Source organism: Epinephelus moara, chromosome 23 (genome assembly GCF_006386435.1).
Source record: "Epinephelus moara isolate mb chromosome 23, YSFRI_EMoa_1.0, whole genome shotgun sequence".
Classification (NCBI taxonomy): Eukaryota; Metazoa; Chordata; class Actinopteri; order Perciformes; family Serranidae; genus Epinephelus; species Epinephelus moara.
Window position 1 is genome coordinate 17,422,651 of NC_065528.1, and position 26,985 is coordinate 17,449,635.

General features: G+C 41.6%; 1 protein-coding gene across 1 annotated transcript in view; it reads right to left on the reverse strand.

Annotated features, from left to right (window-relative positions):
- Positions 1 to 3,049: 3,049 nt before the first annotated feature.
- The window catches only part of LOC126385260 (synapsin-3-like), a 135,951-nt gene continuing 112,015 nt past the window's right edge, over positions 3,050 to 26,985 (reverse strand). The window contains exons 7-13 of the mRNA XM_050036871.1: positions 25,092 to 25,234; positions 22,021 to 22,095; positions 21,664 to 21,766; positions 11,143 to 11,274; positions 10,271 to 10,289; positions 10,003 to 10,159; positions 3,050 to 9,902 (exon numbers count right to left, since the gene is read on the reverse strand). Coding sequence (XP_049892828.1) covers positions 9,779 to 9,902; positions 10,003 to 10,159; positions 10,271 to 10,289; positions 11,143 to 11,274; positions 21,664 to 21,766; positions 22,021 to 22,095; positions 25,092 to 25,234 — 753 coding nt within the window. The 3' untranslated portion in view covers positions 3,050 to 9,778. The remainder of the gene's footprint in view (positions 9,903 to 10,002; positions 10,160 to 10,270; positions 10,290 to 11,142; positions 11,275 to 21,663; positions 21,767 to 22,020; positions 22,096 to 25,091; positions 25,235 to 26,985) is intronic.

Here is a 26,985-nt window from a genome sequence, read left to right on the forward strand (position 1 = left end):
TGCAAACCACAGATACATTGCATTTGTAAGTTATTATGTTGCTGGTACGTTGACACTTTACGTTTCTTTATATTATTATTGTGTGGTGAAGTTTAGGTACAAAAACCAATTGGTTATAGTCAGAAAAAGATTATTTTTCGGCACGTACTGCAGCGACGTCTCTCTAAAAAACAATCTCTTTTTGTGGCACTACTCTTGCAGAAAATCCAGCAATGTCTTGGTTAAAAACAAACTTTATTTGTGCCTTTTTTCATGGTTTGAAAAAGATCATGTTTGGGCTTAAAAACACAGTTTTGGTGGCACCATCACAGAAAGAAGCTTTTCATAACACTATTCCCAATGGAAAAACAGGAAAAAAATGCTGGAGGACACTCATGTTTGGGGACTAAAAAGTCACTGGAAATGCAGCGATGACTCGCTAAAAGACATCTGGTTTTGTTGTTTGTTGGTCTCTAACTGTGGTCTGCAGCTTGGCAAGCGTTTCACCTGCGTGTCACTCCATCCATCACTTTAGAAACATTCATATGATAGGTATGGCTGATGTGAAAGGTGTTTCCCATAGAGACCCACAGTGAATTATCACCCAACTGTGCAGATCCCGTTGGCTTGTTATTTTTGTTTTATTTAACTGTGTTTGTTCTGTCTTTTGGTTTTGTCCGCTCTCATCTCCCTCATTCCAGCTGTTTTTAGCTCCGAAACCAACATTATGCTACCTGCTCAGCTCCACATGGCAGACAGACAAATAGCTGGTAAACATAGTGAAGCATTTGGGAACTAAAACGCTGGACTCAAATCCAGCAAGTGGACAGAAAAAAAGTGTGCAAATGTGCTGGGTATGTTTGTTGTGCTTTTGTCAACACTCCCCCCAGTGGCCAAAAAATTAATAAATAAATGCAGCTTTCAACTTAATCCTGATAAGTCGCTGTTGTCTAGTTTCTCATTTTGCCCCTAAGTGGACATAAACTCTATAAACTCAGGTTTAAAATGATTTACCAACAACAATGCTTAATGATACTGACTCATGGAAAACACTCTTCATGATTACACCTCCCAGCCTTCAAGTAACTTTTTCTTTCAAGTGGTGTAAACTATTTTGGAAATAAGTGTGAACATTTTCAGGCACATCCAGACATGAAGTAGTCTCAGAAATATCTGCGTGATGATGCCATTGTTTGAGGAGTAATAACGTGTGTGTGTGTGTGTGTGTGTGTGTGTGCAGTGACATATTCATGACTGAATGTGTTTCATATTACCTCTGTAACATTAGCGCCGAACACAATTCATTTGAAAGCTTGACGTGAGGCGGGCAGCAGATGAAAGGCAGCACTGGCGTCCAGCAGGTTTCCCTCTGCGCGGCCTCGTGTTGCCAGTCAGCTTTTAACACCCCGAGCCTCGTGCCAAGAGGAGTAAAATATGGTCGTAATCCAACATGAGGGGATTTTGAGATTATCACCACATATTCTCAAAGTTGCGTGTTTCAAACAGGACTTTTAAAAAGTAGAGTAAGAGCCAGGACTACTGCTGCCATGACCATAAATGGAGAAAAGGAGTCGAATCTTGTGTGGAGCGCTGCGGAGGACTGAGAGAAACTGGAAAGCAGCACAGGTGTAATAAAAGTTGTTACCTTTAATAACAGAAATCTTGCTTTTCAGACAAAAGAACAAAAATACAGAAAACAAAATAATCTTGATACTAATAAATTACAGAAACACATGAGATGCATCACACGTCTCACAAATAAGCAGCCAGACATAAAGATCACGTACTGGAACTACCAAATTTACACACCTGAGGCACACAAGAGGGGTTGGTTTTTCATGCCACATTTACACCAATATACAGAACGTTAATACACTTAAATCACCATACGATACCACCCACCATTCAGCAGAGAGGAAGGGACACAGTGGACTCAAAGATCGGCAAATAAAACCCGTGCAACGACATTATATCTCTCATTTACAAACGCCACGTGTAAAGTGGACTTGCAGTATTAGCTGTACTTATGGCAAGTCTCTGCGGCTGCATATTCATTTCAGTGTTAGGCGATGTTTCGGTTCAACACACCTAAAGTTGAGCCTCGGACTCAACCATGTCATGATGGAAAGAAAAAGAAATGTTGAACGTAGCAGAGTATTGCCTTTGCTCCAGATTATTTGTCATGTTCAAATGAAATCGCGTGGAGAAAGAAAAGATGGGGTGACGCAACTCTGTCTCGCAGAATTCTGTGAAATGAGCACAAGGCCTGCAAACACTGTTAAAGAACATGGACGTAGTGTCTGTGACATCAACAACAGGTTGTTAAAGACAAGTGAGGAGGGAAGGAGTTTTTAGTGGGGAAGACTGAGTGGGGCACGAACACGAGTATTTTGTATAATGGTTGTTCTCTCCTGTTCATACAGGCACCATTTGCTCAAAATCTCTATCCAAATGAAAATGCAAAAACACAACTGAAGCACTGTCCAGAGCACGCCAAACCAACAGACCGTGACATGACTGTGACACTAAAGCCACGCAAAGAAGAAGAAGATATTGGCCAATGTGAAGCCTGATGAAGGTATTACTGAAAGGCTTGCTCCTCAGTATAGTGGAAGAGCAAGGCTGAATCCAAATGTCCACCCTCTGGACTTGCGGACTGAGCCCTCGCACACCTCAGTTGTACGAAATGTGATTTACCGTCTGTCTGTGAGGACAAAGACTGCAAGCAGCTAACAGACAGTCCTTGAGACTGTTTTAAGCCCACTTGTTGCTGTGGAAATGTTCAATTATCGCTGCTGTCATAGTCATGTCACATAAGTTGATGAATGGTGCCTACACATCTGTCCCTGCAGACAGCAAGATATGAATCCCTTGTGGAGCCTTTTTTTTTACTAGACAAAGACGTAGGCTACACAACAGAAATGTGAATAAGGACAGGACTATAACTTAATAAATTTGGCATAACTTGCATAAGAAGACCTTCTTTTGCTGTTTTGCAGCCTATACTTCTTCTCTTAGATGTGGTTGAATATTATTTCTGGCCTACACAATTCAAGTAGCATTTTAACTATCAATAACTATTCTAAACATTCTTTATTTTCGTCAGTTGAAAAAACCACAACGTCACGTCCGTATGGCAGTGAACTGGGGGTTATTATATCAGTGGAGTCTGCACCCCAAGCTGACTATGTCTGCAGACAGTCCACTTGAGGCCCGTTGTGGACTGGATGAACTGTGGATTTGGACAGCTCTCAGCACTCCCAGACTTCCCCGGAATGCACCCGCAAAGTCTTCAAGTGCAGTAAAGGCCGGACATTTGGAGTCAGCCTGAGGGCCGTTTCATAGTCAACGCACACAACGCGAGCAAGTGACGCGAGCAAGCGACGCAAGTGACGCAAGCAACGCACTTCCTTCCATAGTCAACACATTGAACACAAGCGACATGGGCGACACTGGAAATGCAATACATCGCTCGCGCAGTAGGGGCTAGCAGAGTCACTGGTACATTCCGGCTAGCTAGTACTGCTGTAGCTAGCTATTTCATTAGAGTGCAGGGCACTAGAACTGTCATATAAATAAGGGTGTGCCCATCATATTTCATACCGGTTTCTTCTGTGAATAACAAAGTATTCAAGTATGTCGCTTGCATTATCACCCCCGCTGGCAACGCATGGTATTACACGCATCGCTGCGTCGCGTATCAAAAAAATGGACAACATATTTTGAGACGCAAGCATGCATCAAGGCAGCCAGTGGGCCTTGATGCGTCCCAACGCGTTTGCGTCTGCGTGCGTTTGCGTCGACGTTTACGATTTGTAAACATGTAAAATTCCTGTTAGCAACATTAGATCCAGTACTATTTTGGTCAAGTCTGCCATAGCACGAAATGTCGCCTCATTGGTGACGCCTCACAAAGGAGATTACGGCGCACACTCTGATGTTTCAAGCCAAAAAAATTGCCTCAGTTTTCTCCGTCAAAATGTCAACACTGAAAACAGCTTCTGAAAAACAAATGTCACCCGGGGTGGAGTTTTACGAAAGGTTTGTTTCAGTGAACCTAAAACAAAGTTTGCCAGTGGACGAAACACCATTAGAAAACACCACATTTTCCAAAACACCTGTGAACGTGTCGACAAGTCCTGTGACAGAGCGCTCGGAGAGCTGTCAGTCAAGTTAAAGCTCATTAACTGCATGTCATGACCTCTGTCTCTCCTCCTTTCACGCTTAACCTGTCCTGTCCAATAAAGGCAAAAGCCAAAAAAACAAAGTATATTTGGGAAGTGACTTTGTAACGCTTTTACAGTGTTAGTTGTTACACCGAAGGCATTTCCAGTCTCCATCCTGCTGCCTATGTTTGGATGTTGCAGGGAACCTCGACTCTGCTCCTCCTCAGGTTGATGTCACAAACACTACATTGTTGTTTCTCCACAGTCCATGAATCAAACTAATCCCTTCCAGCTGACAGAGCGATTTCTAATCCCCCCTTCTCTTGCACTAAAATGGAGTTCTCATTTCACAGAATCCTTTCCAGTACTACAACTCTATAGTCAGTTTCTGCAGAGCACTGCTGGACTTGAGGTAGTTACTAGTAAACTTTGCAGCTCAGTTCGAATTGAATCAAATCAAAAGGATCAGGTTCGTTAAGATGGAGCAGCTGAATGAGACTTTATTTGGCAATACATTAAACAAAGCAAACTAAAATCATCTGACGTTGATTAGACCCAACAGATGGGTACATGTATGGCATCAACTGGATCTTAAACTGCATTTTTAAACCCTAAACTGAGAGAAGTGACATCAATGTTCATCTTTCATCCTGACACAAGTACTCGTAGCACATAATTAAACTGTGTGGCATTATTTCTCTTTTAAAAATCAAAAACAGCTACTGCCTCTGCAGGGCAGAGCAGGCCTCCTAATGTCTTTAAAGTTAACGGACACAGTGATCTAAGTTCATATGTCAGGTTATCAGTGACGTCACAGCCATTATTGCGTGGCATATAAGGGATGGTTTGGTTATGGCTTATCACACTGCAGTATTACACACTAGGTGGTAGGCATCTTTATAATAAAGACAAAACAATATGATTTCCACCTTCAAGCGGACTCACAATGAAATGCTAATTTGGTCCACTTTTGACACAGTGCCAAAGGCGATGAAACGCTCGCAAGAGTGCTCATAACAAGACACTTTGAGATAAAGCTGACTGTGGATCAGAATTTTGCTTTTACAAACAATAACCGGGGAGACTGGTCGGGGCGAGTTTAAGAATCACAGTGTTATTAAACTTTTAAATTGCAAAAAAAAAATCACTAACACAGACTTTCAGATGTTGGAAGGTAAGCAGGCTAACTGACCATTTACTAAAACCCTCCCACCCCTAAATAGTGTTTTTTCTGCTCAAGGTACGCAGCTAACTTTAGCATGTCCCGCTAAAGTTAGCCGTTAAAGTAACCTGCTAGCATTACGGAGCTAATGGTCCAAACAAAATATAGGAACGTTAGGCCCACTTCAGACCAAAGATTCATGACGAGACAAGTTGAAACTGTCAACTGCTTGTGAATTGCTGTTCTGCATCATTCTAAAAACCTGCTGGTTCACACCAATGCAACTAGATGAGTTGGTGTCAGGGGCGATTCTAGGATCAGAGGTTTAGGGGTGCTCAGCACCCAGAGAGCTGCCCAGCCAGACAAGATAAATTTTACTGTTTTGTACATTTTAACTCAATTTCATTCCCACATTTGTGAAAGAAAAGCACAACACTTTTTGGGAAAGTCTGTGACTAAACCATCAAATCTGATTAAGGTTATTTAAATGCTGAGCCACAGCAAAAGAGGAATGGATTGGAATCATAAAAGAAACATATCGTAACCCTAATTTCTGGGGGAAGACAACTCATTTTGATACAGCAGCTCCTCAACATACACATAAACAGTATGTATGTTTCTGGAGTAAACCAGCCCCCTATAGTGAGTACCAAAAATACCAAAAATGGACCTTGGGCTTATTTTTTTGACTTTTATTTGAAATGCAATGCACAACATGTAACATTAACACATTAACAGTAATTGACTTTTTCAATGTTTGTCTCTGCCTTTTTCCTTTTTGTCACAATAGGAGTTATAATGTTAATGTTATGTTGGCTGTATTTTTGTTGTTAAAATATTACGTTTCAACCAAGTACTGTACGGTTTTGACACTTTTCTAGCTTGTTAAAAAAGGACATAAAAATGTCAGTAAAAAAATAAAAAATAAAAATAAAAATCTCTCAAATTTTAGGGGTGCTGGGATTCAATTTAGGGGTGCTTCAGCACCCCTGAAAATGGGCTAGAAACGCCTATGGTTGGTGTATCATCTCTATGCAAATGTCCTGATTTGCAGCTTTTCAGGCTTATTTTGTGGCTGAATATAATTTGTAGCTTCTTAAAATATGAATGAGGACAGTGATAGTGAGATACTGCTACTAGTACTTCTACTACTAAGCTGCCTCCATCTAACGCACTCACCCTGGCTCTGGGTCTGCAGCTGCCTGTAACGGAGAGCAGTGTAAAGGGAGGAGCGCTCACTCTGCAGCTAAATCTGGGCACTGAATTGTCCCCAGAAATACACTGACTGACCAAACAAACAAAACAAAAACAACTTAAGGGGTCTCTGACTAATGATTGGAATCTTGGACTTTAAGGGGACAGCCCTACTTGAAGTCCAACTGTGTCCTTAATAACAAGGATTCTCTATGTTTAAATAAAGGTAAAGCTGTCATTATCATTGTAAATGCCATATTTAATGTGCAAGAACAGAAAACTTGACAGATGGCAACAGTAACAGAGAGAGCGGGGCTTAGCAAATGGTCAATTAACTACCCTTAAAACTGTGATTCTGTGACTCCGCCCACTGTTATTAAATGCAACCAGATTATTTTTCCTCCACTATCACTATCATTGCTTTGTACAGTTGTTGGTGACAAGCACTGTAGTGTGTATTTTACCAAGCTGAAACACGCTGAGCTTTTTCGGCTCAATGGACGAACAATGTTATTTTTTCATGTTTCTGCCAGTGAGACTGACAAAGCATCAAATAAAAGCTTCGTAAAAGAAAAAAAAGGGAAAAAAAGGCTTCTTTTAAAGTGGCAAGCTTCATAGTTTAAAATCAAAATGGTGTCACACTTATTATTAACATAATTATTGCAAAAATGGGCAGTTCTTTTTTGTGGTAGTATCATTATTAATCAAAATGGCAAACACACAATTTTACACACACATACAGACACTCACACAGCCCATTATAAATGTTATACAACTTCATGCATTTAAATAAAAATGACCTTTAAATGCGGGCATTGTTATGAATAATATTACTATTACTATAATACTATTATTATTATTATTATCACAAGCTTTGGAATCATGACAGGTCCATTAAAACTACTGCACACCGCTCACAGATATTCAGATATCCTGTTTGTATTGGGTATCTGTTTGGAGTACAGATGGGAATATGAATTATAATTGTCTTTTTTTATCCATGTCATCTAAATGGAAAACATCTCTAGGCTTTTTCAGCTTGTAGTACAGATAACTATAGAGTCAACGACAGGACAGCTTATTAATTTAGATAACTTCCTGCAAGAAGAGCAATTCATACATAATTAGACTGTGATTGTGCTCTGCGCCGAAAGCCAAATATACTGTTAATCTCCTTCTGTAAGTTTGATGCAACAAAAATGGGATGCACCAGGGAATTATTTTGGGAACCAATTACTTTGCTGAGAATTTATTTTTGGGGGGCTTTCTGATTATTTCCTGGAAATATAAGCATGCTTACATTTCCATTTTACTGTATAATTTAGAGCTAATTATATAACTGAGACAGCATTCACACTTTTGAATACTTCCAAACAAACTGATAGCTTGAGCGTCTTATACCCACACTTATACCCAAATAAATAAACATCTACATAAATTCAATTTTTGCCTGTTTTTTAGTAATTAAATCTGAATGACAATAACAAAACAACTAATTTTTTTTCAAGGCTACACATCATCTTTAGAGCAGTTCAATAAAATACCTCTGGAAGTCAACAACCACTTATACTGTGAATGGTAGCGCTGTGGACACAGGTGCCATAAATAAACATATTCTATTGCTATAATTTGCACCAAATTACATCGTCTTTTCTAGGAAGCTTCCTAGGAAATTATTAAGACAATTGCAGCACCCATAAAATAAAGCGTTACCATTGTTTTTACTGTCTTTTTTGAATAGTTAAGATCAACTGGACCGACTGGACTCGACATTCACTTAACTTTAACATACAGTTCCAAAGCAGGATGGAAGAGGACGTCTGTTTCGGCTGCTACCACTGCAGATGTTGCATACACATAACTGATGATGATAAATTATCATTGGTTGTAGAGAATAAAGGAAAATAAACATGTAAGATGTGATGTCACACAACCAAATCTTTTCCCGTCTCAGTGGAAACTCAAACACGTCAAAATATTACATCCTCATTGTTCGCCTTTAAACACACAGCGGTAGTAGTTATGATACAGATCCCCCACAGGAAATACTATATAGTGCTATTCACAAAGCACGAAACATTAAGAAACAGAAGAACCACAGGGGAAGATCTGGGCTGTGATGGAAGACGACGGCTGTAGGCCAGTACAGCATTTGCACCTTGTTAAATCACAAACTGAAAGGTTGGTTCGCTGTGATTGGTTTCTTGACCCAGTGCAGGTGGGGGGGGTTATTTAATGATTTTATTCAAAAGCACTTTGGTTATGTTAGGTAGAGGAGTCACTACGTAAGCCAATATGTGTCTACAGCACATGGATGTCTGAGAAATGCGGCTGCTGGCAAGATGCTCGAAATTCGCTGGTGAACCGTGAGGATTCAGTACATTTCTCAAGAGAGACAGCTTCGGATAAGAATATTGCCGTAGACGTCTGCAAACAGTTTGGAAGCTGCGAGTCAATTAAAGGAATTAAAATAAACTTAATTTCATAAATAAATAAATATATATATACAAACAAACAAACATGACCCAATAATGAACAGTTTCACTGGTTGGACAAACAGAATGCAGAATAACGACTATATACCGAGCAGTATGAGATAGATTATGATTATTTACTGTGATTATTTACCACTAGAAAGGCCAAGCTGCTGACAGCTGACTGCTGATCTATACTCTAGGGGGAATTCACATGTTTTTATTGATGCTTTTCAACTCTTTTTCAACTTTAAACACGCCAAATTACAGAATCGAAATGCCTGAAAATGACTGTCATCTAACATGATCACTGCAGTGCTGTTCTATAAAAACACAAAGGATTATGGGTAAAAGGGGAAGAAAGACTGCCAAATATCAGCCGAACTAATGCTTATATTGACCTTTTTCTGCATCTATTCAAACTGGCATGACCAGCAAAGAGGAAACAGACATAATCACCAAGCTATTTAAAAGTTGCAGAAATTTGAATGGGGTCTGGTTTGATTCTTATCTCTTTACATGTCCTGTAAGGAGGGCAAATGTAAATAGCTTTTAAAGTTTGACATCTTCATCTTCAACCCCAAAATCTAGTCTTGGCCTTTCTAGTGTTAGTTTAATCACTGATCTGAGGACAGCAGGATTCACCAGGTGTTCACAAACAGTGAGAAGGAAAGAGGAGGAACAGGAAGCTGAGGCTCTGAGGAGGAGGGAGACTCCAGAACAGATTAACCAGTCAGGTTGTTTTCTTTTTTTTTTCCCCAAACCTGACAACTGACAGAAAGAGGAAGCTTCTGGGGAGGTTTTTAGTCGGAGAAGAGGCTGGCGAAGGACTGTCGGAGGCTGCGGATGGTCTCAGCTTTGGCCTCGTCATCTGTCAGGGATCCTCGTAACGTCTCTGTAAAGGTGTTGGTCAGCGACTGGGATTTGCTGCGTGGTAAATAGAATGGTAGTTAACAAGAGTAAAACATTTTATACTTAAAACAGTCAAATTTTATACTGATGGTATCGTATTCATATATGAATGTACTTCAGCTGTGGTGACTGTTTCTGAGCTCCAGGCCCGGAGGTGGCAGGGATGGGGCCGGGCTGGAAGGCCTGGCTGGGTGAGGTGGTGGCTGATCGGGCTCGCTGAGGTGAACCCTGGGCTGACTGGGATGGAGATGCAGAAGCAGAGCGGTGTCCCCCTGCAGGAGGTGTACACAAATTACACATAGATTAGCTGTTATACTTGACCATCACACTGCTGTAGCCAGTACTCAGTCATAATCAAACAACAATATAAAAGTGTCTCCTACCTCGTCTGGGCTGTGTGGTCTGTGGATAAAGAATGATACAGGGATGTCAGTACAGTGATTGACGTTTAAGTTGTTTCGCATATATTAGCTAAAGGTAATGAGCCTGTACACATAGACAGCACTACCACAACATCAAAAGTCACTGATCTTGGAAAAAATGTGTGAGATAGTAGAGTGAGTAACAATAGAAGTTAATATGCACAGGACTTTTTCCACATTTGAGTTAATTAGTTTGGCTGTTCAACAGAGTGCTGCAGGGATGTTATTTCTAGTGGGCTGACCTGGTAGTTAGGATCATCCTAGTTCCCTAGCCAAAAAGCCCTATGGGATTGGGATTGGGATTTTCCCACTGTATTTTGGATTACTGCAGAAAATAAGATCTGTGGCAAGCAAACATTTAGGAGGTGGCAGTGGCCACTTTTATGATTCTTTAAGTGTAAATGCAATCACCAGCAATAAAAAGCTGATGTTAGGCTATAAATTAATGACACCATGGTTGCAAGACTGAACATCCCTGCAGCAATGAGACTGTAAAGCTGTGTGCTACATGATGGCATTCTGTAGTCTCATTTAGCCACTTGTTAGCAACCGCCTTTTTTAAGACACATAAAAGCTTTAAATTTCCTGAATGGGGTATTTACTGATGTATTTTATACGGCAGAACAAAACATAACCAAACTGAAAACATAAAGAGGACATAACCCCACTGGCCTCAATGGAAGCTATGACCCTTAATGAGTACAGTGGTAACAGTAGTAATATTAGTGATGGTATTTATAATGGTAGAAGTGGTGGTAAATAATACTATAATAATAATACTAGTATTAAGTGTGTAACCAAGCTGATTTGTCAGACGTAATGTACCAAAGTACCTTGACAGAGGAAGGCTGAGGTGTGGTGACTCCCAGCAGCACCTGCGCCATCTTGTTGATGACCAGCTCTGTGATCAGCTGTTTATCCTCCTCCACATGCTCACCAATCAGAGGCATGGAGCTGTCCATCACCTGCAGAGACAAAAAAATCAGGCTCCTGGATGAACACCACAGAACTGAAACTCCAGAATTCCTCCACTAGATGGCAGCATTACATCTCTTATGATGGACATCAGTGTGGTGCTCTGCCAGCAGTGATGAGTCATTTCACAGAGATCACATACACAGCAATGTTCCCCACAGTGTTGCCGTGGTTGAGTTCAGACAATATTTGCTGCTGGCCTTTGATACAATTTATCGCCGGATGCACCGAGCATGACTTTTCTGTTTGTTCCCATGCACTGTCATGCCTCTTAGAAAGCCCCTTGTCCTGGATCTGTCCCTCTACATCCTCCAAGAGATTGAGCTGTTTTTAATCAGGGGTTTGAGACCCTGTAGGGATGCAAATTTGGCTAAATGAGGGAAGGATAGGATAAAATATCTCTCTAAAGTTTGCTTTTTCTTCTAAAAGCATCCGAAGCCATCAGCCCCTCAGTCCTCTCTGATAATAAATCACATGAAAGAGAAGAACTTGAAGTATAGCTTCAGGAGGAAAAAATATTGAGAGCTCCATTTAAGCAATAGATAAACTGAATAGGTATATTTAAACACACAAATCTCATCTTTCAAACTGACTGCTATTTCTCTGTGCCGCCCTCCGATGGGCAAAAAGGATCCAAAATTAGAGTTTCCAGTCAGCAGCAGATAAAATGTGACTCTGTCTGTAAATATTATGTTGCCCCGGGTATGACTTGGAAGGGCACAGACCGCATCCATTGCCCCACACAAATTATTAACCTCAAAGAAGAAGAAAAAACAACAACTTTCCCACCACTTGAGCTCACATGCACGCACACGTGTACTTGCAGAACCACAGAGCACATGAGACTCAGAGACCCGTCATCCTCTTCCCCAAAGACCAAAACAAACAGGAGCAGAGTGTGGCTGCTGGCACTGCTGGCTTGGATGCAGATGCCCAGTGTGGTGGATGAGGCTGCTGCACCGCGCCCCGGCCACAGGCTGTAAACACAGCGACGGGCATGCATTCATGTGCTGATCCTCTTGTGAACAGCGTATGCCAAGCAGAGCCCGACCATGTGCTGCAGAGAGCGTGCAGGGATCCAGTTCCAAACAAGCACTGGAGCAGCTCATTACACTGAGACGACTTCCCTTCTTCTCTAGTTCAAGTTGTTTTATTGGCGGCATCAGTTAAAATCAATTGAAACTACTTAAGTTTACTAAGTCATGTGGCATGGTGTTTTGCTGGACTGAAATCCTGTGACCTTTGACTGAGCAAGGTTCTACTTATATACAAAAAGACTTTACAGAGACAGAAACCTGTTGTACCTAATGCTACAGTGTCCAAATATTAAAAAGTACTAAATTCTTATTGTAAATCTGCCATAATTATCCTCATACACTGCATACGTGCTGTGTGGGAATGGAAAGTTTGACAGGCATAGCAACAGTAACCAAGGAGGTGTGTGGTTAGGCCAAGGGTCAATTAAAGAACCACTCAAAGGGACAGTTTGCATTTTTTGAAGTGAGGTTGTATGAGGTCGTCTGTCAGTGCTTCTCAAAGTTAAGGATGCTTCCTTGTTAGGACGGGTCAAATCAGGTCTTTCTTACAGAGGCTACACCAGACTCCGTCCTTACATTCTGTAACACACACATTGGAACAGACTAGCAAGTGCCCAGGGGTGCGTCATTGAAGAGGCCCCACCTTCAATTCCAGGACGTAGTGCGCGGAGAATTGTGGGTACTTCATGCAGGCTGAGGATACACACATGCGTCCTTGAAAATTCTCTGAAGGAAGGACTTGGTTTTCAGTAGAATTCAGAGGATCCTTGACAATAGGACAGTCCTTCGGTCAGATACGACGATGAAATTCAGCCGTTGAAGGATCCTTCTTTGACTTGGAGAAGCACGAAGTGTATTGAGCGGGATTTATACTTACATACCCTAAACTGTAGCCTGACGTGCACCTCCCCAGAAATGTAACTACATGTCGCAATGACGAAGACCTCCTGTCTGTTTCTGTAAGCTGAAACCATTTCCCTCAGTGGAAACAAAGCTTTTATTTACTTTAATTTCAGCCTCCACAAAAATAGCATTTTAAGTCTTGTGTGTGATTTATCCTGGCTTCATATGAGCAGAGGAAATCTGTGCTATTCACGAAGCTAATTTATACAATGTAAAATGCCATAGACTTGTGGTAATAACATTAGCATGTTATATTTGTTTGGAAAATGTGTTTAGTATAAGACAGTTGTTTTGTCAGTGAAACTAAATGTTGCTGTTGTCCCTGGCTTCAAATGAGTGGAGGAAAAGTCCACTAGCTGCTAGGCTAATTTATGCAATGTAAAATGCCATAGGCTTGTGCTAATAACGTTAGCATGTTGTATTTGTGGGGAAAATGTGTCCAGATAAAGACAAATGTTTTGTCTGTGAATGCTGCGAGTTATAGTGAAGCTGATTTGTGTACTTGTGTTTAAAAGTGTCTCTATTAAGCCATGTTTAATGTGTGTTTAATGTGTGTTTTGAATCAACTAAACTTTACAGCACTTCACAGAAACCCGACAACAACTAGTGTTTTGGAGGTGTAACTGCAGAGTGACACAGACACACCACCGCACAAGTATGAATTCTCCCAATGGCGTAGGCCACGTGCATAGGTGCAGTATAAATTCTGCTGTACTTGGTGATTGCTCGGCACGTTCCTCATTTGGACAAGCAGACAGCAGTACGTACACAGCTGCTAAGCAATGTGCTGCTGTAGGCGAGGGCAGCAGCAAAACATATTTTAGCCACTTAAGAAAAGCCCACCTCTTAAAATCAATTTTAGTATAAGTTGATGCTATATTTAGAACATACTCAATATTTTACTATGCCATCAGACAGCCCTTTCTTTTGGAGCTACATTTTCCTGATAACTTCCCTATTCCTGTGTAAAAGCCCAAATATGCTGCACGCTGTGTTAGTCAGCAGTTAGGGTCAGACTTTCAGCAGTTTATAGAAGAGAGAACAGGTACAAGAAAATAAAAAAGCGGAGTGATTATGACAGCGACAACAAAATTCTGTTCCCTGTGGAGACAAAAGGATACCTTTGTGAACCAGAGTATTGAGAGGAACTTCGCGGAGGAAGACTCAATGGGCTAAAAGAGAGAAAGAGAGGGGAAACTCCTGTTGAATCTAGAGGCCAAGAAGGAGCAAAAGCAAACTGTATGAACTGTAAATGCATGCTCACAGGCCCAGAGAGTTACTGCTGCCATACGTGGGACTTGGTTACAACCCAACCTTAGGCTCTTCCTGAATCACAGGATGCCAACGCTTCACACTTTCCTGGTTGTTTGGTGAGTCATTTCATTTGTTTGTAGGCATTTAGCATAATTGTACCTGCTGGCTGGGAACAGCAGTGCTCCTCAGCAAGTGTCTCAATCCTCTGGGGAGAAATGTTCACTGCAAAGTCCAAGTTATGTCAGTTATGTTGCGGGTGGAGTGTTGATGTCTATATTCAGTGAAACAAGCCACAGCTGTTTTCATTTCTTTGTTAGAACAGCCTGGAAAAACACAAGCACGCACCATCTTAGATATCTTTAGAAAAGTGAGGTTTTGTTTCGGTGTGAGCATTTTCTGACCCGAACAGCTGACCTATGGTGTAATACGGAAGTTCTAGGGTTGAGAAAAAGTAGTGTCAAAGAAAGTGCTGTTTGATGACGAGGTAAAGCAGTGAAAATATTCTCAATATTGCGTCCTCTTAGACTGATATTAATTATTTTAGGTGGCTAAAATTTGTATTGCTGCCATAGGAGTACATTGCTTAGCTCCTGTGGTGGTACTCCTGTCTGCTTCTCCAAACTAGGAACTCATCGACTGCCATCTACTCTATGTAATACACTGACTATGGATAAGTACTTTATACAACCCCATTTCAAAAGATCTGAACTATCCCTTTAAATTCCTGCTGAAATTCCACAATATATTATTCTCCTATCTATCGATCCATGTGCTGTATGAGAACCCCTCTTTCTGCTACAGTTTTTTAAATATACTCTGTAGAGTATATAAAACTTCCATCCAATAAAACATGACATAGATTTTGGTAAGACCCCGCCAAACCACCCTTGACCAAGTCTCCTTCAGGTCCCTTTGGTTAAGCCCTTCCTGATGTTAAATCCTCTCCCAGCATCATGTTTCATGTGGAAACACGACAAGCCACAAAATAAAATTAAAATCTTTAATGGGACCGGATTGTTTCAAGAATTCTCTAATGTAATGAATCCAGTGTAAAGTCCAAATTGTGTATTTATGTGACAGGGTTTCTTAGTTTTTCCCTCTGTTTTTCAGATCTAACCACTTGGGTTCATCCTGTTCTGCACAGAACCACTACCCATACCAGAGAACCCTTTAAAGCTCTTCCTTTTCTGTGTGTACCAAGCGTCTTGGCCAGGATTTGGCGGTGAGTTGGGGCGGGGCACTGTGTTTTGGCCAGTTGAGTCATTACCACAGGGGACTGAGCAGAGGCCTGGCAAGCGACCGCCAGGCCCCACTTCAAACGGCGTGCGGTGGCAAGCAGAGCCGGGATCCACCCTGCTGATTTATTAGGATACAGAGTCATCGAGCAGAAGACTGGAGCTGCCACTGGCCTTTTCAGCACTGGAACACAGAGGTGTTATTCTGTTCTTTTATTGAGCTGCACAGTGTTCTGTCTGGACAATGTACCCCGCTGCATGGGAAAGTTCACAGCGCACAACATGTGAAATGTGCTCATTCAAAATTATGGTGCAGTCGTGGTACAGGGATGGGCGCAGGGTGATGTTTTCCTGGAAAAACACTTTCAGCTTTAAGATAGCAACGTTTGTATTCCCTCCACTTACTGGTTATAGAAACAGAATAAGAGTAGAACAAACATTCCCATTCAAATTAACACAGCAGGATCATGGATGTATAAAAAGAACTCAATACAGTGTTGGAGGCGGGGCACCTTTCATTCCTCTACAAGTTGCTCAGTGGCGCATGTGGCCAAAAAAAGTTTGACTTGCTGGGTGTCAAATTATCAGATCTTCTGCATCATGGGCCAACAGAGCAAGCGCACTAGAGACTTCGCCAGCTGAGCAGCTAACTTCCAGTTCAGCCCTCAGCTAGCTTGAATGGGAGTAAAATGATTTAAGTGTGGCTCTTCTACACTTCCGAAATGTTACTGGACAAATCCCAATTGTAAGGCGAATCATTTCACGGGGGTTGTGACACCCCCCCAAAAAAAAAAAAAAAAAAAAAAAATCTACTGATTTAGAGACGTCTCTTTCACATTGTAAGTCTTTAGGAAAGTCTTTTTGGGCCCGATGGCATCACAAGACGGACCCGGAAGTTGTAGTTAAATGGTTCGGCGACTATGTCAAATAGAGTGCCCCAGGAATGAGTCCTAAAACCCAGATATGAGTTAGCATTTTAGCACTTCTGGTTCGCTTGTCTTTAAGTCAGTGGGTTTTTTTGAATGGGTTTTTGGTCAGATGCCTGAAATCAGATCACCTGAACTTTTATGTTTGTTCTACGAAATAAAATGCATCTGTAAATACCCCACTTGTGAATTTTATAGCTTTTTTGTGTCTTAAAAAAGGCAGTTGCTAACAAGTGGCTAAATGAGCCTACAGAACGTCATCACACCGCACACGGCTTTACAGTCTCGTTGTGGTAAGGATGTCATATTAGGCGACTATGGTGCAGTTTGTTCATAGCCTGACATTAGCTTTTTAGTCCTGGCGATTGTATATACGCCTCAAAAATCATAAAAGTGGTGTGCATTGTAAAAACGCTAAAGTATCATAAATGTTTGTTTGCCACTGAGCTTATTTTCCGCAATAATCTAAAATCCAATGGAAAAATCCTGAAGGCTTTTTGACTAGAAAACCAGTGCGATGCTAACTTCTGGGTTGGCCTACAAAAAAGTCATCCCTGCAGCACTCTGTTGGCTTCAAAGTCCTGAGCAGGATGATCCGAATGGCAGCCATTTTTCATGTGTTGTTTTTAATAAAACTGGGCTGTCCATGCAATAGAAAGAGTCAAATACTTTTGAAATTGGTGCTACATGGCCAAAGAAAACAGAGAAAAGGGGCTGTGGCATTTGCTTTTGCTCAAGAGGTGGAAAACCTGAAACTGTAAGAATGCAATAAATGCTCCTGCTGCTGGGTCACATAATGCAAGCTGCTGAGAAACAGGCAACATAGTTACATAATCTTGGATCATATTTGATCAGCACTGCTAAGTTTCACAATTTGATGAGTGATGTCACCATATCCATCATTGTTGAGCAGTGTCAAATGTGTGTCCAGTTGTTGGGTTGCATTATGTGATATGATGTCACCTATACATGCACTAAGTGGAGAGATGTCGGAGTGGGGCTGCCCACGACAGGCGCTCGGAGCGGTTGGGGGGTTTGGTGCCTTGCTCAAGGGCACCTCAGCAGTGCCCAGGAGGTGAACTGGCACCTCTCCAGCGACCAGTCCAGGCTCAATATTTTGGGGGACTTGAACCCTCCGGTTCCCAACCCAAGTCCCTATGGACTGAGCTACTGTCGCCCCAACAATTAGTCGGTAGTTCCTAAAATGCTGAGGCAGAGGGTACCTGCTGTAGCTCTGGTTGAGGGTGAGAGGCTGTCAGTAAATATTTTGTTGGGCACAGGGAAACAGAGATCTGTGTGGGTACATGAGACCCTAACTAAGAGGGTGGGTCACGGGGAGTACCACCAGTTGGTCCAGGAGCTTCTCTGCGATGATGGCCATTTCCAGGCATATTTTAAGATGACTTAGGGGCAGTTTGACAACCTGCTGTCTATCGTCAGGCTGTATAGCTCTGGGTATCCAACCGCTACCACCAGTTTCCAGTTTCTCCTCCATTGTTTACCAACTTTAAACTTGTTGTCGTGACCACCACAGAAGGCCCACCTCTCAAATCATCTGATTGGACAATGGGGAAAAAGAAGACGACGTGGGGCGTTTATCCGCTCTGAGATGAAGTTTTTTCAACTGGAGGAGTTCAGAGAGCTCTGGCAAAAACGCCAGGCACCTACAGCGCAGAAACGCCAGGTGCACAGCAACACAAAAACCGTGAGCAAAAAGCTTCCTTGTCGTTAAAAACAATTACAAAAGGTGCCTCCAGCTGCTAAAACTCTTACTGTGTGATCAGGGCCTTACTTGCGTGAAGATTTGGTCAGGCTTGTCATTTTATGTCATGTCAATTTTCTGTTGTCATGTTTTATAATTACCATCATGTCATCAGCTGTGCCTTGCTGTGTCATGATGTTGTGTGATATCATGCCTTGTCACAGCCTCCTCCATAGTATCTGCAAACGTTTGCAGTGCATCAACACAAAGCGGGAGTTTGTTTCATGTTAAAACCAGCTGCAGTAAAGAGCTAATGAAGTGCCTCTGAGCAGCTCATTACTTTTCATTAGGGAGAGGTGTCATGGCTGATGTCTTTGTCTGGAACAAAAAACAGATTCCCACTGTGATGCACCGGCAGCTCTTCCCTGTCACGGTTAATTAAATTCCATCATGCTGAAGGGTTAGAGGGAGACAGCGAGAGGAGGAGGAGGTGGAGGAGGAGGTGGAGGAAGTGTGGCTGGTCACAGAACATTGTTACTCAACTGTGTCACCAGTTTCTCTTTCCAAACAGTCGGGCTCTTAGAAACATACCTCTGGGGAGCTGGTGGATATTTCCTGAGATTGAAGTTTAAAAAAAGAGGCTTATTTTCTCACTGCTGACTTCACCCTGTGCACAGATAGAGAGGAGTGTGATGTCATGGCCTCGAGCTAAATATGGGACCATCAGACGTCCCAGACCGGCCTGTTTCCTCAGATTTGAATACATAGGAGACCACTCTGAAAACACAACTGATTACAGACAATACGGCTCTTCTCTCCTGGGTTTAATCCTTTAAGGAAAATTCCTCCACCATATTGTACTTGCGTGTAGTATATCAGTCGTTCTGTTTTGCAGCAGCCCCTGTACAACAGAGATGAACCTGCATGAGCATTTTAACAGTTTTTTAAAGAGAAAATGACACCGACCCTGATAGCAGACTGAGATGTCTTCCATCTGAGAGGAAGCTAGTCATGCCACTTAAAAATCTCTGTTGCCGAATTGCACTCTGGTCTATTTGCAGGTCTTGCAGAGATAGAAATTGGTCTCTGCCTCTTCGATGATGTCTGTCTTCCTTTTGATTGTCGATCAATTTAGCTAGAAGTCACCAAAACACTCTGTAGATTTGAGGGAAACTGCAGAGTCGGTGATAACTCTCTGGGGTTTTATTACCGTGAGAGACCCTCTTTTCCCATTACACACTGCAGAGCTATTTGGCGGAAACTTCATATGCCCAAAATTGCTACTTTTAAGGAAATGAAAAAAGGTTTTTTTGTGTGTGACAAAAATAGACAGGTCTGTCGCCACGACCTGTAGTTACATTTCTGGGGAGGTGCACGTCAGTTACGTCAGTCTTCTCGGCTTTATGTCGAGGCAGAGCCAGAGACTCGCAGAAGTATAAATTCCGCCTTACAGGTTACAGAGTTTATTGCAGCTATGTGTGTGCTTAGTTTTTCCTGTCATTGAATAAATCTCTAAATCTCTCTCTCTCTCTCTCTCTGTTTATCAGACCACAAATGAGACAAGGGTTAGAAAGCCAGCACATCTCACAATCCCTCCATCACTAGGAAACTATTCACCACGAGAAGAAAGTTTGGCTGCTCTGGTGACGGACCATCAGTAGTGACGGGGGTCACAGCAAGCTGGTGGCAATTGAAGCCCAGACACATCTAACTGACATCAAAGAACTAGTGGCAACAAAGATCGACTGTTGCGTTGCCCCATGTTGCTTGTGTCCAAGCCAAAAAGTTGCGCTTGAACACACCGCAAAGACTACAGCCAGCAGCCAGCTAGCATGTATGTTCTGCACCTGCGAGAGGGAATAACTCTCCGTACCAGCATGTGATGGTAGTCTGTATTCGTCAGGGGAAACTGGAAGACCAATAGGACAGATTCAAGATGCTAGTTAGCCAGTTAGCACATTAACAACAGAACCCAATGTTGAAAGAACAAAGAATATTTACGGTGCACCAACATTCACACAAACAATTACAAAACTGTTTCTGCTAAAGAGCTCAACGGCAAAAAACATCATTTCACCTAACGTAATGTATACTAATATAACATTACTGATAATACTAATGTAGCAAGTTTGTTTTGATCTCATGCACTCGTTTGTTTATTCTTTTGTTTACTTTCCTCACCTCCATTTCTCTTCTCATGCACTCTGCTAAACTGCCAAACAGAGTGATTTCATTCACCAACCAGCTTCACTGGGTTTGACACCAATTCAACATCCTAAATCGGCCATAAAGACCACTAATAAGGGCCGATTAGTGCTAATGGTGCGGGATACAAAGAAAAAACTAGAGCTACAGATACTTACTGATGGCCAGCATTTGGCTTGACATGTGAGGGCCCTTTGTAACATTAACCTTCACAGAGTATTTCTTAAGTAAGCACTATTTATTCAAAGAACCAAGTCAGAAGAAACTGCCTCGTCACTGTTTACATGTTCCTCTGGTTTCCCTTTCTGAATGGTCTGCTGGTGTGGAGTTATTTCCTGTCATGCAGGCACAGAACGTACGTGCTGTTTGGCCGTCAGCTGCAGTCTTTGCGGTGTATTCATGTGCAATTTAATAGCCGAGACATAGGTGATGTGAGGTGATGCAGCAGGGGGCCTTCCTCACCACGAGCTCTCTGAAGTCGGCTTGGTGTGTCTAGGCATTTACAGCCATGTTTACCCCACTGGGGAAACCTACAACTTGAAATTCTTCCACTTTGTGAGAAAAACCTTCCACACACTGCCCGTGTCAGGTCATGCAACAGCTATTTTATTTGTGTCCAAACTGGAAACTGCACGTAAAGCACCAAACTTTACTATTGGACTGAAAATAAACAGGCTGTGAGTCAAACGCTGACTCCTGATGTTTCCCGTTCTCCTGCCTTTGTTTGGTCTACACATTAATCGTTCTTTCAAGGCTCTGATGATCTTGTGCCATCAAGTCTGGCTACACCCTTCCCTGTTGACGTTCACGATGATATGAGACATATTATCAGCAGGAGGGGAGACTGAATCCAAGGTTACTTACAATGCATAGGTGTTTTACCATGCAGTGCTACTAAGAAGTGGTCCACAGAGGACTGGTGTAGGTCAAGTCCTGGCAAATTGTCAATAACGATAAAATTGATGGTTTAAATAGACCTTTGTATTTGTTCCAAAATACACTGAAGGTCCAAAAATGTTCCTGACAGCAAGTTTCAGACCCCTTTTTCTTGAAACTGTCTTAAATTTTCCTACAAAAACTGGAGTTGGAGCTTAAGTTATTCAAATAACAAACCTACCTCGATGATATAGTCGTTGCCGTCTTTTCCGTGGACGGCCTTCACTGCACAGATGTCTAGGCCACCAAACATCTCGGCGCAGGAGTCCACCCACAGCCGATATCTGGAACACAGTGACACCAATTACTGACAAACACATAACTGAAGACCCAATAATCTCCAGAGAATACACAAAGGTCAGGTGGGGCTTCGTAGGGCTCAGAGTTACAAATAAGTTTAAACCATAACACTCCAAAGATAATCAAAAACTTAAGAATTCTTAGGAAGTGTTTATACATAAAAGCTGTGTCAGTACAAAGGGTGGTAAATAGTCTAGACAGGTCATTATTTTCCCATCATGTCTCTGACTCAGCCCACCTGTCAGTCATCGCGATCTGTTCCAACATGGCAGAGCCCGTGTTAGCCTTCCAGTTCCCAGAGATGGACGTTCTCCTGCAAATCAAAGACAAACATCAACAAATGAATCAACCAGCCCCCGGTTATAATGCCCCACCAAGACTTAGTCACTCACAACTTCTGCCTGTGTAGCTGAATAGAGAAAACTCATGGGAGAAGCTATCGTCAGTTCATCAGTGCTGATGAACGCCATCCACACCTACATGATGTTTGTGTCGGAGCCGTTTAAAGACGTGCTTTCATGGTGAGGCCAGGGGAAAATGAGATGAGATAAGGCTTGGCTACAACTGTTCCTCTGCTTTTGGTCAAGTCATTGTTTAGATACAGAGACTTGAGAATTAAGAGGGTGTTGACTCATGGTCTTTGTTAACATACGCTCGGCTGAATTTACAGAACATGGACTCTCCCTCCCAAATGGGTGTGTGGTTGAAGGAGGAACGGACTGTGACTTTGTCAGAGTGCAGACATCACAGAATTTAGTAAAAAAAAAGCAATTGTTTCTTTATTTTTCTTTCCTTTAAAGGTGGTTTAACATGAGCGGCCCCATAGCAAAAATTAATAGTCTGAAATTGCCAAAAATGTAGATTTTAAAAATCCGGATGTGACCAGAAAAGTAAACAAGATATGATCAGACATTCAAAGCCAACTTTTGGCACCATTGTACATATTGTATGCTTCATATTGTATTCTTTTTTATTATTTCAGGTCGCCTAGTAATATCAGGAAAATACACAACGGAATAAAACTAGCTTTTCCCCTGACTCAGGTGCAATTAACATTTGTTTAAATGTGGATTAATGTATATTGTCCCTTCTTAAATAAATAAAAAACAAATTGCAAATTTTTGAAATAATCTTTTTTTTTACATTGTATGGCTTGTTTCTTCTGTTTTGACCAAGCAGCAACATCTGGGGCTAAACAATGAAGCCAATGCAGAGATACCCAAAACTGCAATTCCTCAAATGACCACTTGAGGCTGACTCCAAAAGTGAGTCAATCCGCACTAAGTTTTAAACTTTTTAAATAAATTTAACTTTATTGAATACATTCATTACATGGAGACTGTATGTTCCAGATTTTATATTATAAAAGTTGGATGAAATTTATTTTATAGAATAAAAATAATGTGAAATAAATAAAATAAAACTGAAATGTCTAAATGATTAAATGGTTTTTGCCAGTTTATAATACTTGAGTTTTACATTCTCAATAGTATTCAAGTACATTTTAAAATATATATCTTTGAAAATAAAAAATGAAGGTAGTCATTTTATGTGTATCATATTTTGCTAAAATAATAATCAAATTAATTATATGCGTTTTATCAACAGAGAAAAATGGGATTGTTAAAAATGAGTAATACATCCATCTTTGTTAGGGTGATTTTTTTTTTCATGTTTACAAAGGTACCTCTGTAAATCAAACCAATAATATATTTACCATAATATACCATAAATAAGTGGAATGAAAACTAAAATGCCCAATTTGACAACAGAAATAAACATGTTTACAGCCTGGGACATCTATGGCTAATTTCCCCGTTTGGGACAACTGTGCCAGGGTTTCTTTTTTCTTTTTTTAACTCACCTGTTTAAATGTCATTAATGCTTAAAGTTGTGCATATTTAAAGGTGTGGCTGCTTTGAGTAACAGGTGAGTGCTGTCTGTTGACAACTCGCTACCACAACAGGGTGTAACCCCAAGTTTACAGAGTATAGGCAAAGCCGTAGCTGTTGCTATTTCAGTGTGTTTTCAGTTTATGAAAGTTCATTGTTACATTTTGGTTGCCTCAAAAGTCTTGTTCATTGTTGTTGGCTGTGCTAAAAGACCCTCTAAGGAAGAGAGTTGGTTGTTCAGTTTTTCCAATAAGTATATTTTGTGATAATGGTTTTCTGCCTGTTTTTGCAGGTGAAAATTAGCATTAAGTTTAAGTTTTAAGTTTATTTACTTTATTAATCCCCCTGAGGGGAAATTCAATGTTTTCACTCTTGCTTGTCAATTACACACAGGTCCGAAAGACACACACATGCACAAACAGGACCTATACATGCATAAAGTGGAGAGATGTCAGAGTGAGGCGCCCCGAGCGGTTGGGGGGTTTTGGTGCCTTGCTCAAGGGCACCTCGGCAGTGCCCAGGAGGTGAACTGGCACCTCTCCAGCCACCAGTCCACGCTCCATATTTTGGTCCGGACGGGGACTCGAACAGGCGACCCTCCGGTTCCCCGCCCAAGTCCCTATGGACTGAGCTACTGCCGCCCCATTAGAATAAGTATTAGGACAGCTGACCAAAGCTGTAAATGTACCATGCTAACTAATGCTAACACAGATGTCTAGAGAGAATAAAGTAAAAGTTTTAGAGAAGAATTTACCAGCACGCACGATACATAATATCCTATTTTGTTTCTCCCTTTCTTTCAGTATATTGAAATATCAGCCATGGCTACGAATGACCCCTTATTACGGTTTTCAGACTGGCCTGACTGTCCTGCAGGCACCACCTGCTTTCCTACTAACTAACTCAGTGTACTAACATATTCCAAAGAAGAGTTGAAACCTCATGGCTATAAAATACACTTGGACAAAGTGAATGAGTCAGTTTCTAGCGTAAGTCATTTCCCCTTACTCATACGCAAAGCAGTTCAGTGATCCAATGACAAGATGAGCATTGTGATGATCACAAAAACCAAAGCAATATTCACAAGATTGTAAATAAGCTGAATGTGCACTGAAATAATGGAGCAGATGTTTTCTCTTGAAATGAATACACATTGCAGATAATGTCTTTAACACATAAGTGTGATGGTGGAAGATATTTGGTTCTAGTTCAGTTCCTTTGTCACTTCCTGTGGCTCCATTGTTCCTGGAACTGTTTACTCTGTACTGTCTAATGATGGTTTTAATGCTGTTTCAGACAATTTTCTACTTTGACAAAATGTAAATGTGGCCAACACTGATGATATTGGCCCAAAACATGCAGCTTCACTCCATCTGTGTATGTAAATGTACGATGCTGGTGGTGTGAAACACCTTACATGTAAGCCTTGTAGTTGTTGCCGATCTTCTGGATGCGGATATCGTATTTGGATTGGACGTAGGGCTCGGTGGTGGCGTAGGTCCCGGCCAGAGCCACCACACTGGTGATGTCCTGGAAGTCCTGTTGGTTTTCCACTTTGATCTGTAGGAGAGACTCCACTTGTTAGAGAGGTGCTAATTAAAAAGCGCGCCGTCAAAGCTGGCGGTGGCCCCTTAGAATCCCACAAGGATTTCACACTTGTACACAGGCGGGATAATGAAGGGTCCCTGGGTGGAAACATTACCAGGGACGGCTTTGAACTACGTCAGCTCACTCCCATCAAGTGATTAGACTGCAGACTGTACACACAGACTGAGGGGAAATGACGTTATGGGAAGCCGTCGACACAAAACGTGGCTCTTACATAAAACTCAAAGGTATTTTTCTCTGTAACTTTCAGATAATTAGGTAACAATGAGGTGTGACATTTAAACAGGAAGGGAACAACTAACTGCCCTTCAGTGGTCGCCTGCAAGACCCTCATGTATTTCTATCTGCACTCTATCTTGGATACAGAGGCTCTCATCGGCTTTCCTCTTCTTTGGACGATATTTCTATAGGTGGTGCTCTTCTTTTTCTTTTTTTCTTCATTCAGCTATGTTGATACACAGATTCAGGAGGTGCACACCATCAGGTTATGAGAAATGGGGCATCTTGGCAGACAAACTCATGAATCAACTTTAATGTATGGCAAACTGTCAGAGCTCAGTGTCTAAGATGCAAAACGATCCAGTCCAGAGCTTCCACTCACTCATCACCAGCCCTCTCACTGGTATCGTCCCAGTTCTACACAGTGGAAGTGGTGGGAACTTATCATGAAACAAGACAAAGCAGATAGAGAAACCAGGAAGCCTTGTTTTTTCACTCTGGGGTTTCTACTCTTCTCTCTGTTGTGCTCTCCTGAAGCTGACTTCATGGCCACAACCACACTAATACCTTTTCAATGAAAACCTATATTACATGACCAATCAAGTACACTGGGCATGCTCTTCCTGGTGTATTCAGGTAGTAGACTGTCTACTCTGCGGTTGGTTGCGTAGCTACAGAAAATACTGGAGAGGAGATGATGTAAAGTAAGACCAGAACAGGGGCCGAGGACGAGCTGTTTCTTAAATAAACACATGAGTATAAGGCAGTCAAATCAGTGAAAAACAGATTGGGAATGGTTACAAGCAGCGCAAATACAGTGACATATTAGAACGGTACCAGGAGCTTGTGGGGAACAAATTACTTTACTCACACAAGGATTAAATCATCAAAGGTATGCAGACCTTGATTGCAGTTGTCTCTTCATCTGGGCTTGGCTTCATTTCCTTTCTAGGGGTATACAGGGTGCAACAGCTTTGCCTTATATACTAATACACAGTAACTCAAGTCAAAAGTCGCATTTAAGTTGAATGACTCAAGTTCTGATCTAGTAGAACATTGGAATTTAAAGCGGCGGTTAGAACACAGTCAAAAGGTTTACAGTATGCTCTCACTGCTAGATCGGCACAACCATTCAGCATGCTGTCATACTAATCAATATGGAGTGCTGACTGGAAAACATGAGTGAAATCAAACACTTTCATGTGACGATTTGTGAGGTCTTAGGAAACACTGTAATGTTGTGTTTACAAGGGTTTAAGTTTAGCGGTCTCTCACACACACACACACACACACACACACACAAACAATGCTTAAAAAGAAATCCAAATTGCCCGGGTGGAACAAAGAAATCCCAGGGAGCTTTTAAAAATGATGCAAGCCTCACAGAAAAATGAAAACGAGAACCAACAGTGGGAAAACAAATAAAACAAATCTGAGCCAGGGTGACAATGGTACCAAACCAATAAAAACAGGTTTAAATGTTT